The following is a 12644-nucleotide window of genomic DNA, read 5'->3' on the forward strand; positions in this document are numbered from 1 at the left end:
CTATAGACTATATGGCTAACATTATTGAAGAAACATGAAGGCTAGTTCAAATTCTCCAGCACTGTGGACAGTTCTACATGAATTATTAGTTCAGTTGTTTCAAAATATTTAGATTAGTATAATGTTATTTACGTGCACAAAAGTCCGCGAAGCGATTTTACGCAAAATAAGTACATGTAATTGTTTATATTTTCTTATGTAGAGCATTAATAACAGTTACTTAAATAATGTACATACCAAGAATAGTATGTATACAAAGAAAAAGATTGACAAGATTAAAATGAAGGAGCGTATTCACCAATAACGGAATATTAGATTTCAGTAAAATGTCCAGTGAATTCATTAATTCGTGTTACTGTTGACAAGATTCCAGTTTTGAATAAAGGAAGCCGAAGCTTTGTGGCTTTTAGGTATCTTAGGTTAATATACGTGTTGAAAATACACATTTAAACTGGTTTTGATAAAACAAAACAAAAAGCTTGCGCTATATAATGCAAAGTGAGGACTCAGTTATGATTGGGGTGGAACCGTATTACTTTTTTACAGCGCTGTTGTGCGCCTACTTTCGCCGTTATTAGCTTGTATTGACATTGATTTGACTCAGCTAAAGAAACAAATGTGACATGAGTGTGTTCGCATTGCATACAGCCAACATTAAACTTCCAAAACATGCGGTCCAATTAAGAGTTTCCAAATGATCATCAATACCCAGGTAAAGCTATAGACAGAGGCTCTTGAGATGGCATAGACTGTGATCATCTTATGGGCCCGTTGCATTATATTTTACACCACGTCCAAAAAGACCGTCACATCCTTGCAGTTGAGAGTTTTAAATGTTCTGTGCTCAGTTTAGTACACTGCCTGGACACGTGTTACTGTACATGTCACGCCCATTAAGTGATTATGCCACCAAGCCTCAGAAAGGTTTAAAAGGAACATGTTCATATAGAGTTCTTGATATTCACAAATAGCAGGCTGAGCTATTGGGTGATTCAATAATTGGTTTATTGAAGACCTTACGCATATACATTCATATTTATAACACTTTTACAAGACAATGTTGCAATCCTCATAAGCGCAAAGAAGGGAATGCAATACATACAAAAAACATCAACAACACGCAAACGAGGCTCTCATTTCGTAATAAATGATACATTTAAATACCACTTCTTAATAATATTTTAGCGGTATAAGATAATTTTGCCTACTTATAACTCTTACAACAACGCATAGGCAGCCTATGGAATGCGATATTGTACAAGACGGCGAATAACACTTTGACACAGCGATAAGGAATCCTAAACAGGATGCAAACAGTAACATGTGCCACTTACTTTTTACACGATACATGAGATAAGAGGGACGACATTGAGCACAATGCAAGGATCAAATGAAAAAGGCCTATGAGCCAATTATTATCAGGCCTATTATTAATAATATTGATATAATAACAATAGTAATCGAATTATTATTAATAGTAACACATAACAACAGGCCTATATTCTGCGTTGCCTATTAAATCTAAATGTTTGGGTTAAATATACTTAAAAAAGGAAGAAGAATAAAAAACGTTTTCATTTTCACATCGATAACATGCTGCAGATACGTTACACTTACAGTATGTCCTGGCACACATCTTGTATTGTTTGTACATATTTATATTTGCTCTGAGCACCATGGTTGTAACTAGCACAAATTGAACGCAGACCATTGATAGCAGCTTTTTGTAATCGTCCAAAACATGAACGTTTGCGAATTTTTTTTTTTTTTTTTTGACTGGTGTTGTTTTAAAAGTACTAATGAAAGGTGTAGGTGCAGGAGAAAAGTTTAAGTTGTTTTGTCGTTTGAGGTATACTGAAAATATCTAGTATTAAACTCAACATGTTTATATAAATAATTATCTGACGCACTTTTACAGTTCGTCCATTAACATATACTATATAGACACAAACACAATTCCACTACAGGCTACTGTAGTGGAATTGTTTTTGTTTACATTCTCTGCGTTAAAGGTCATGCACTGTGGTATCAACTGGTCAAGCACCTGGAGTTGAATTTTGCACAGTGTCACAGTTTGTGCCATTACATTATGGCGGTTATACTTCCACTGCCTTTAAATGCATGATATAGGCTTATATTCTGAATCTGTACATTAAAGAAAAACTTAAAATGTTGTAACAAGTGACTGTAATGTAAAATGTGGATAGATGAGTGCATGCATTGAAATATCACCTAAGGGAGAAGGCTTGGGTTTTTACTGCCTATCGATTCACCTTCTGCCGCATCTCTAAAAGTAGGCCAAAGCTTGCTCTCTCAACATGAGTCTCTTTTTCTTCATCCTGCGGTTCTGGAACCAGATCTTGACCTGTTGGTCGCTGAGGTTCAGGCGGTCAGACAGCTCCCTTCGCCGCTGTCTCGTAATGAACTCATTCAACATAAATTCACCTTCAAGCTCGGCCAGTTGCAGCTTGGAATAGGGCTTGCGTTTCTTCCTGGTGCGAGTGTGCATCGGGTACCATGGAGCACCTTGGGGAGAGGAGGAGAGGGTAATTGCAGTTTCAAAATCACGGTCACCTTCAAGGTTACCAGACAAGTTATCATTATGTTATTATTACGAAAAGAATAGATTAAGTCTTCCAAACTCTGTGTATGTTTTGATGTTTGTGGACTGAAAAGGCATGGCCACTTTAGGGCCGGAACGGATTTTTATGCCCATTTATTTCTGGCGTTTTGAATAGTGGTATGGAAATGATTGCGTCACATACAATTGTGACATGAAAGTTGCGTGTTTGAAACTGTTTTGTAGACTTTTCACTGGTGAATACACCGCAGCATATCAGTTTGGTTTACAAGTTAGTAATCTCTCCATTAGAAACATCATGCATGCTAGCACAACTCCTTCTTACACTCTTGCACAGGCGCTAGTATGTGAAATATAGAAAGATTGTTTAAGCATATCATAAGTGGAAGTGCAAAATCACTGTTGTTATTATTTCAAGAAAAAAAAAAACAGTATGGGTGGTTTATTCTGCAAGCGCTGGCTAAAACTGTAATCATTCTGGTACTTGGAGTATTTTAGGGCAACCCCTAGTGGCGTTTGTGCACTGGTGTCCTGCAGCTTATCATCATAACGAGCCCCATTGACCGTTGCAGTAGCATATAGAAATCAAAACGCAGGACGTGTGCTATTTAATGTATTCTAGTGCATGCAGGCGTGCACAAATAAACACGGACGGTACTCACCTCCTCCTGTGGCTATGTTGCCTGAATGGCTTCCCGGTGACACCAGGGTCTGTGTGTCGCTGGATGAAGGCTTGCTGCTCTCGTTGAGCAGGGAAGAGCTGGAGTCGGACTCTAGTGACTGACAGGATGGTGGATCTTGTGTTAGCTGATCGTTCCCGTATTCGTATTTTGAGAAGGGAGCGGCGGTACCAATTCCTGCGTGCATCCCGTGGTCAGATGTTAGGGATGAAGTGTCTCTCGCCCTGTCCTCTCGTTTGAGGCTGCTGCCACCTGAGCAGGTCTCCCTGCTTCCGTTGCTGTTGCTGTAATAACACTTGCTCTCGTCAGGTCTGGTAATTTCACAAGAGCGATTGAAAGAGGGGTTAATAGAAACCGGGCTGCTAAAGTAGGATTGAGAGTATCCATTGCACGGCTCCGAAGGATTCCACGGAAGGGAGCAAACATTGTCCCTTCTCGGGTACGAAAGAGACGGTAGCCCCGCCAGTTGTCCCCCAGATGCTCTAAAATTCGGAAAGTAAAACGTGTCTCCGGTGTGGATGTTTACCAAAGGTCCCACAAACCCGGGATTAAGAAGATTATGTTCGCCCATTTCCGCGGGCCCGACCAACAGCTTCTAGTTTATTGCAATCTGACATTTAACATAGTTAAACCTGGAGGGGCGCCTGATTGGTCAGTTTTAACCACGTGACAAGGCGAACCTCAGTTACAAATGGAACCACCCACTTTGTCCATCTCAGACAAAACAAAACATTAACTTCTGTATTACTGAGGTTTATATGCTTTTTAAAAATACCATAAAGCTTTTATTAAAAATGTTGAAGCGTGTTTTCCTCACTTGACTCATGCTTAGCCCGTTTGAGCCAGAGTTGTGTCTCTTTACACTGCAGGAACTGTCCATGGCCTCTTTAAACCCTTTATAAACCGACAAGTTTTTAAAATGCGATTTCTTATTAAAACTGTTTTTCTTGAAGTAAATGTGTGTGTGACAAGTTGATTTCGTGCATATTATAGGTGTATTTGATGTCATATAAAGCTGCAATGTACAAATTTTACAAGCTTGTTTTAAGAAAAGACTGGTGCTCATTGCCGCACTCTTCTAGTATTTACAGTAAGAAGGTCAGCAGGTTGAACCAGTGGCTCTGTAAAACAGGACGGGATTCTACAAGGCAACTTTAAGAGGGTCTATTTCACATTATACTCTCTAATACACCTCACATGAACAACTTTAACAGATAACTCCAATAAACGCTCACAGCCAAACTCTGCTGGGATTGTTATACATCTCACAATTCTTTTATGTGAATTTTACAAGATATCTGAGGGCACTATACTGATTCTATCAGCTCACACACAACGAGTTGATTTACCTGGCGACAATTAGTTGATTTGTACAGGTTATGTAGCCAACAATTTCCCAATTGCGTATTTACGCACATGCATTTTCATCCAACTGATTTTATTCCGAAAACGTTAGTACGCAATCTGGCATTCTGCCGAAAGCGTTTCTTTCTTGGTATCAAAATTAGCTACCTAACTAGCACACCAAAATAATTGTTCTTTATAGCAAGTGCAAAGGAAAACTATAAAATAAAGGCCCACCATTCCAGTTGCATTTGCGCAAATTGTCACCAAAAACCGTCAATAATTACAAACATACCAAATGTCTATGAGGAATTGAGGCCTATTTTGTCTTTGAGAGAGTGTTTGAGTCATTTCGCAGAATTGCGTAAAACGGACTATTATGTAAAAACAAAACATGTAATCATATTTGTGCAGAATCTACCATTCAGCTTCAGAAACAGGCACAGCCATGAACTTAACTTTTGAACTATCCAAATAAATAAATAAATAAATAAATAAATAAAGATGTACGCTTTTAGTGTTTACACACTGGTTAATCACTGGTTAAGTTACTAGTTAATTCCAGTTAAAAGATAAAATGTATTTAAAAAGATAAGCCTGTTTTTTAGATAACAAGGATAATATACGAATGTTTAATGTAGTAATCTAATTGTATCTTTGTTTTCTCGTGGCCGCTTGTGGCCACATGCACACCTCACGCATGTGCATTGAAAATGCTGTAGGCGTACCTCTGGTATGCCTATGTAGCGTTATGTGAGAACATTAGCATTCATTTAAATATTGGTTTGAGAAACATTTGCAACACAGACGATATTTGATAGCACTGCTGCACTAGCCTAGTTGACGTGACCACAGTCCATTAGTATGGAAGTTTGCTCTCCCCAAAATATGGAATGTTTAAAGCGATATGGGCTGCTCCATGTGCGTCCCCTTCACTCTTTCCGTACCTTGTCAGTTGGTATCAGCGCTCAGCTACCATTTTCATTTAGAGTTTTGTTGCATTCTGCGTATGTTGTCTGTTATTGCCATGATAATGCCACCCATAGCTAGTTTTTGTCTTCGTTACTTTAGAGACAAAATGCACTGCAGGTAGAGGGTGAACTGTCAAGGTCACTGTCTAGTCCACAGCGCCTGCCTCATATTACTCCAGATTACCCCTGTGGAATTCACTGGTGCTGTCCAGACAGAGCAATAGCGCAAACAAAGAGCTTTTCTTTCCCATTTTCTCCCATTGAGTCTGTGCAGGCAGGTTGCCACCTTTATAGCCTTAAGAAGCTTTTAAAGCTTACTTAAGGACGACAAACCAGTCATCAACAAGAGAAATCCAAACGCCCACTTAAAATGATCTTTCACTTATTTATTTATATGTAGGCCTATTTATAATTCGCTCTTCAATAGTATAATGAAATCAAAAGCATCCATACGCTACATGCAAAGAACAAAGGTGAAACAAATATATTTAAATTGCTCTGCAGAGAGCAATTCCTGCATTTAAATTATTCATAATTGGATAAAGTGTAACTTTTTAAAAGCGTGTTGATATAGTCTAGTTTTGTGTGTTTTGTATAATTTATTTGTTTATTTAATTTTATTTAACTTATGTATTTATTTAAGGCTGAACGCATTGCGTTAAGATGCTCGCAATCCGTTGTCCATTGTAATAAAAAATAAATTATATGTAGAGCGACATGGTGACTTATGAATGATGTTGAATCGCGTTTATTCGCCTCACATCAAATGGGCGGTTTAATTTCTATCACATGTAGGACGCAGCATTTGTGCTTTCTATGCTATAGCCTATAAAATAGTTTACGAAAATTTAAATACAGCAAAAAGTACAACAAAACAACTACAGCATTATTTTGTTGGGTTAATGGTTACAGTTAGGCTGGTATTATTATTTGCAATAGCAGTACCATATTAGCGTAGTCGTATAGTACAAAAAGTTTTATTAGTAGTAGTAGTAGTAGTAATAGTAGTGGTGATGGCACCCTAATAGTCGTACAGTAAAAAGAGTAGTCTATTAGGCTAACATGATTCATAGTAATGCTAAAAGTGTGATAAGGTGAGCATGAATGCGCGTAAGCATAAATACCCTGAGTCCAGTCTTCAAGCAGAGTACTTCCTGATATTTTCCTCTGGTCACCAGCAGAGGTTATCAGCCCCCTGTCTCATGCAGCTCCGTGGCCTGCTGCCTCATACTCAACTACTTTACTTAGGCTTCAGCTGCATTTTCTGTGTATTTTTTTTTTTTTTTATTATTAATTTTTATTCTTTATTTTTTAATGAAACGTTTACTTTGGCTACATTTGTCTCATGTGCTTCATCGATGAAATGTAGAATAGCCTATACGATGATGAAATAGTTTCTACTTAGCTATGCCCTAAGTTTTCCGTTCCATAAGCCTTACATGAGTGTGGTAGAAGTAAATGAATGACACAAATTAAAGCGCGTTACAGTGATTTTCGAAAGATAAATGGACATTCGTGCATGGTGTATATGAGCTGTTTGAGATTTTATGCAAATGCAAGACATAGTCGACTTGAACAAAGATTTCTCGGTAGGATAATGTTAGTTTTAATCGACGCTGCGTTAATTATCAACAGGCTATATCAAAGTCTAAGCAGTTCTCCTGGATTGATTCACACACCTTGGATTGAAGGGAAAAGGCCATACCTGTGAGAGTTGAGGGTGCAGTGGTGTTTTCATTTCCTCTTCTATGACCAGTGCGCCTGCCAAATGACGACAGTGGTATCGGTTTGAAACGTCAAAGTCCTACCTTTCCTCCGGCTCAATAACACAGTTCGTGATGGTCATTGGCGCTTCCCGAATTATGGGCCAGGGCAACTTTTACAGGACTATCTGCAAAAGCAAAAAAAAAAAAAAAAAAAAAAAAAAAAAAAAAGTTCAAATGTTAATGTCCAGCTATAGGATGTAAACAGAAATGCGACTAAACTATATCACTTCCCTTTCTTTATGCATTTATGACATGCCATTAGGCTGTCTGTCTAGACAGCCAAATAACACCTTGTTTGCCTACAAACAAACCGCCGGCATGGGTGTCCGGCCCACTTTTTATTATTCACAATCTGCTGATGTCAAGGTCAAAGTGACTGCATAGTCATGGTCAAGGGTAAGCTTCAGACCACAACTGAGAAAGCACCGGGCAAACTAAACTTTCTTCAACGAGAACCCAGGGCACAAAGGTGGCAAAATGGTTGCCTGGGACAGCTTTCTAGTTCTCTGCATATAGGCCTATACAATATGTATATAAGTTAGAATAAAAAGTATAAAGTGAAATATTAGATATTAACTTGCAATATTTTTGAACTCTTCCAGAGTGGAGCAGATTTTTACATTGCCACACTCACATCTTAAATCTTAAACTACAAATTTAATCTATTTGCCCATTTTAATTAAATATCTCCGGATTAAATTTTATGTTATATATTCCAAAATTTTTACACATTCCTACTCTAAACCGTGTCTTAAGTGCGGCTATACTCATATAGACTAACTATATAACAGTACAACTTCTCTCTAGAAATAGCCTTTATATTCCTGTTGTTAAAATTAGTCGGCTATTTGTTAATTTAGAAGGCGACGACACAATATTCAGGCTGTCCTACACCGTTCTGCCTTTTCCCCATTTTGAGATTGATACTTTTGCTCCTTCGGACGAAAATGATGCGTCATGTCTTAACTCCTAGTTGAAATTAGTGCGCACAAATGTAGCAAATTTTTCCTGTAAATGTCACATCTTAAACACGAATAAAAGGTAGGCCTCAGTAACTCCCAGTTAATGCCAAGTCTCATCGCATGCACTCCTTGGCTCCAGAATGTCACAAATAGTTGATCATTTTGGATATTTTTGCTTAATTTAGGCCTAGACTAATTTAGCAAATAAAAAAACTCTCTCTTCAAAAGTCACGTTGAGGATGTCAGACAAAAGAGCTTTTACTTTGAACAGGAAATGTTGCGTACAGCCTAGACAATTATTCACTCAAATATGTTAATTCAGCATCATCATTTATTTATGAAACAAGTAACCAGGACGTAATTCAACACCACAATACAGTTCACATACTGCGACAAAGTAATGACAGGCTTCATACAAGGCGCGCAAAACCAGAAAATAAAAATAAAACGATTGTGCTGCACTGTAATACTCACTGACTTACATGGTTTACAATCATTCCAGATGCACAAGAGTCCTTCACTGACAAAGGAAAACATACAGATGCATATTTCACTTTCAGATAATACAGGATGAATTAAATAAAGGCATTGCACTGTACAGATAAACAATATAGCAGCCTTAGATTTACCCCAGGCTTATACTCCACAGTTTTGATGAGCTCATTTAGAAAATAAAAATCGCCGGATTCCTACAGCGAGTTGTTATCTTAAAACTACACAGCAACAAGAACAGATTTCTTTACAAGACCATCTTTTGTCTAAATGACATCAATACGTTGCAAGTCTTAAAAATGACTTATCAAAGAATGTCTCTTTGACAATTTGGCTTAAAAATACATGAAAACGCGCAATGCTTGTTCTTGAAATACAGATATTGTTTTAAATATTATATATTTATATATGTACATTCATAAAAAACAAATGTGACGAATTGTTTTGTGATTTTCACAGTTCTTGCTGAAGCATCTCTACACCGAAAACATTTGGGCGGTGGTCACTCACACGATGTAGGACCTACTTTAAATTAGGGCAAAGTGTGCTACAAATGATATTTTTTCAGCAACAATTTAATATACAAGAGGTAAATATATGCAGAGATATTTTGGAGGGGAAATCATTAGCTTTTTCAGGAGCTTCAGGTGGAGTGCATGTGATTGCTCTTGGATTTACTGACAAACTTCTTTTCCTTGACTCGTCGGTTCTGAAACCAAATGGTGACCTGACGCTCTGAGAGGTTCGTGGCGGCCGAAATGCGCCTTCTTTTGTCTTTGGTTATGAATTTGCTCGCTGCATACTCTTTCTCCAGCTCCTTTAGCTGGATCTTAGTGTAAGGAACACGCTTTTTACGTCCTCGGCGATAACTGCTGACTTCAGGCTGCAGCGGCACAACATCTGTAGAATAAGAAGAATAAGATGTAGAATAAGAAAAGATCACTTCAAATTCATACAGATTTATTGATATTATAACCATAAAGACTATATATGATTACATTAAACTCTACGAAGATTGGCGCGTATACGGGGTCTCAGGTGTTGTGCACCTGATAGGCCTATTGAGATTTTGATACCACAGTAGGCCTACATTTTAATAATTTCCTTTTAAATATGAGTTAGTGTAGGATTTATTCGGTGAATCGTTTATTATTAATAATAATATTGTGTACTGTACGGGCAAAGATTGTGGCTAATAATGCACAAATCTGGGTCTATGTGACTCCTAACGTAAAATATATCAAGTCACTAATGACTAATTTAGGTAAAACTGGTCTAAATCTCATAGGATTGATGCCTGGTTTTACACCCACTAAACTGGCTAGGCTATGATAACAGAAAAAGTGAGAAATGTAGTCTACAATAAAATGCGTAATTTTCAGCCTACACTTTATAGTAGGCCATTCCTGTCATTATATGAACGTAATTAATAACGTCACAATTAGTGCCAAAGTAGAATATCATTTTGTGAATACCAAATACAGGGCTAGTGGGATTATTAGGATGCAGTGTGCCGGTATAATCTGGCAATCAGAGCGCGCGTCTGACATTTGTGCACGTGACTGCGCGTGCTTGTTTTTGTGCCCGTGCCTGAGTGTGTTTTCAGAAAAGAAGGCCATACCCTGTGTGTGAGGTTCAGTCAAGGTCTAGGAGCTTCTTGATCTGAAATTAAAATAGCTCGAGATCCACACAGATAATAAAGTCGCGCGGTAAAAGAAGTAGCCCAATAAACACTTGTAACAACATACTGGCTGTGCTAACTATTTCTAGATATTATGAATATTGCAATAACAATTACAGTTAAGAGACAAACCTGCTTGGTTTTAACGAGCAGTGGTTAAGATCAGTTGTTTAATATAGTGCAAAAAAAAAGTCAATATAATGCGCAAGGCAAGCAAACACGCAAACTTTATTACCCGGAGTATGAAATTGTTTTTAAACCTCACATGATTATCCATGTTGTATTATGGTGACAGAATATGTCAGCATATGCAGTTACTCTAAGATATAGGCTAATAGTAATTTGTAAGGCTGTGTTAAAATGGTAACACACAAAACACATATGAAAGCATCTTTGCAGTTAAAAAGTAGCTGTGAGGTTTGACATATATATTTTAGATTGTGATGGCACAGGTAGACTGCTTGTAAAGCCCAATGACTGACGGGATGTGTGCTGTTGACAAAAGAAAATGAGAGCGCTTTATTCATACCTGGAAATGGAGATTTCCAAAGATGAGTTGACTGTGTTTGTTCTTTGGAGCAGTACACCTGCCCGTCCCAACCATTGGAGAGAGCCCAATGCTGGTAGCCCTCCATGGGAATCAAGGCGTCGTGACGCGGCTCCGGGTGGGCGCTTATGCTGGGTACCACCGACACATCGAGATATCCGGGGACAGCTTGATAAGAGCTGGCAAAACTGGGATAAAATGCGAACTCTTTGGCTCTGGTTGACAGTTCTTCTGTAGGTAGCGCCGTACTTGGTTCCGCGTATTTCTCTGGGTGGTACGAGCAAGGCTTCTGCTGCAAGTTAACGTTGTGAGAATGAGACAATCTGCAACCATAGTATGGATTTCCAAATGGATAACCATAGCTCAAAGATGCATTTGATGTTTGTGGTGCTGGACACTGTCGCCCGGTGTCTGTAGAAGAAATATCCGAGTAGACGGAGCTCTGGTGGGTCGCGATGGTGCCAGAATGTCGCCCCAGAGCAGGGTGCGACATCAGATCCCTGCAGTGGGTCGCAGGGCAATTACCGCTCAGTCCCTCCATTGTTTGACTTTTATTCTGGCCGTTTTCATTCGGGCTTTTTTCATAAACGTACATCAATGTGTCCGCCCAGCGTGGATGCAGAACTAGCGAAGTCGTCATATCAGGGGCTGCTGATGCTTTTTAAAAGTCGACTACTCCAAGACGGACACCTCATTTCCAACTACATTTTACATCAAGCGCATGCGCACAAGAGGTCCTCGTGTGTCCACTTCATTAAGAATCTGGCACGTGATATGCTAACAAACTCTACGAGATTGGGCTTGAGAGACGGAGCCGAGCAGCCCTTTAAAGAACCAGTGGCTCCCATGTCACAGTTTTTCCCGCAGAACACGAAGTCACGCTATTGGCTCAAACCTCACAGACCCACACCCTTAAAGGGGAGTTAGAGACTTCACTAGGAGAAACGAAAACAACCATTGAAATTTGGCCGACAAAACCTAGATGGTTGACAGGCAAGATAATGCTCTCAGCCGGAGTATACATATGTATATATACATATATATATTAAAAGAGAAAGAAGTTATTAAGAAATAATCTGTACTGTTGGTTTCTATTTTCATTATTTTATTATTATTATTATTATTATTATTATTATTATTATTATTATTATTATTATTTTAATCTAACTAAAATGTGTTTTAACATTTTATCTTTTATCTTTCTCATGTTAGACGTGTTTATTTAGTTTGGAGGAAAAAAAATAGCTTTATTTATTATATATTTTTACTCGGCACATAGATTGTTCTATTTGGCTCTTGAACTTTGTTGCTGTATCAGTGGCTCCAGTTAGGGACAAATATGGATACAGGTTTTTCTTAACTCGTCGTTACTAATTACTTTCTCGGGGTTATAATAATAATAATAATAAACAAAAAATAATGTTGAACATAATACACCCAATTTTGCCTTTACGCACAACCTCTCCGGAACATTTTGTATGTAATTTTTTTTTATTAAAACTAAAAGCATATTTTAAAACATGGTCATATATCTCCCCAGTAGCATAATTATACTAAATGAACTGGATTAATGTCCATTAAAGAAAACAAATAATTTCGATCTAAACAACACCACTTTTC

At 38.1% G+C, this 12644-nt stretch overlaps 2 protein-coding genes across 2 annotated transcripts; both read right to left on the bottom strand.

Moving 5' to 3' along the window:
- Window positions 1-1115: 1115 nt before the first annotated feature.
- hoxc12a (homeobox C12a) lies at window positions 1116-3861 on the bottom strand. The gene is made up of 2 exons (XM_020929853.2): window positions 3244-3861; window positions 1116-2526 (listed from the first exon to the last, which is right to left on the bottom strand). Exons 1-2 carry the CDS (start codon window positions 3830-3832, stop codon window positions 2288-2290), a joined length of 828 nt encoding a protein of 275 aa, XP_020785512.1. The 5' UTR covers window positions 3833-3861; the 3' UTR covers window positions 1116-2287.
- Window positions 3862-9100: 5239 nt separating this feature from the next.
- hoxc13a (homeobox C13a) lies at window positions 9101-11730 on the bottom strand. The gene is made up of 2 exons (XM_020929860.2): window positions 11007-11730; window positions 9101-9696 (listed from the first exon to the last, which is right to left on the bottom strand). The coding sequence occupies exons 1-2, from the start codon at window positions 11662-11664 to the stop codon at window positions 9440-9442; spliced, it is 915 nt and encodes a 304-aa protein (XP_020785519.1). The 5' UTR covers window positions 11665-11730; the 3' UTR covers window positions 9101-9439.
- Window positions 11731-12644: the final 914 nt, after the last annotated feature.

Source organism: Boleophthalmus pectinirostris, unplaced genomic scaffold (genome assembly GCF_026225935.1).
Source record: "Boleophthalmus pectinirostris isolate CB_2022bp ecotype Guang Dong unplaced genomic scaffold, ASM2622593v1 HiC_scaffold_8, whole genome shotgun sequence".
Lineage (NCBI taxonomy): Eukaryota > Metazoa > Chordata > Actinopteri > Gobiiformes > Gobiidae > Boleophthalmus > Boleophthalmus pectinirostris.

Bases quoted from the DNA above. Each gene is read 5' to 3' on its own strand.
- hoxc12a (XM_020929853.2), bottom strand. From the start codon at position 3,832: ATGGGCGAACATAATCTTCTTAATCCCGGGTTTGTGGGACCTTTGGTA. The intron at 2,527-3,243 runs GTGAGTACCGTC...CCTCTCCCCAAG, and splicing joins CAACATAGCCACAGGAGGAG to GTGCTCCATGGTACCCGATG.
- hoxc13a (XM_020929860.2), bottom strand. From the start codon at position 11,664: ATGACGACTTCGCTAGTTCTGCATCCACGCTGGGCGGACACATTGATG. The intron at 9,697-11,006 runs GTATGAATAAAG...CTTATTCTACAG, and splicing joins TTGGAAATCTCCATTTCCAG to ATGTTGTGCCGCTGCAGCCT.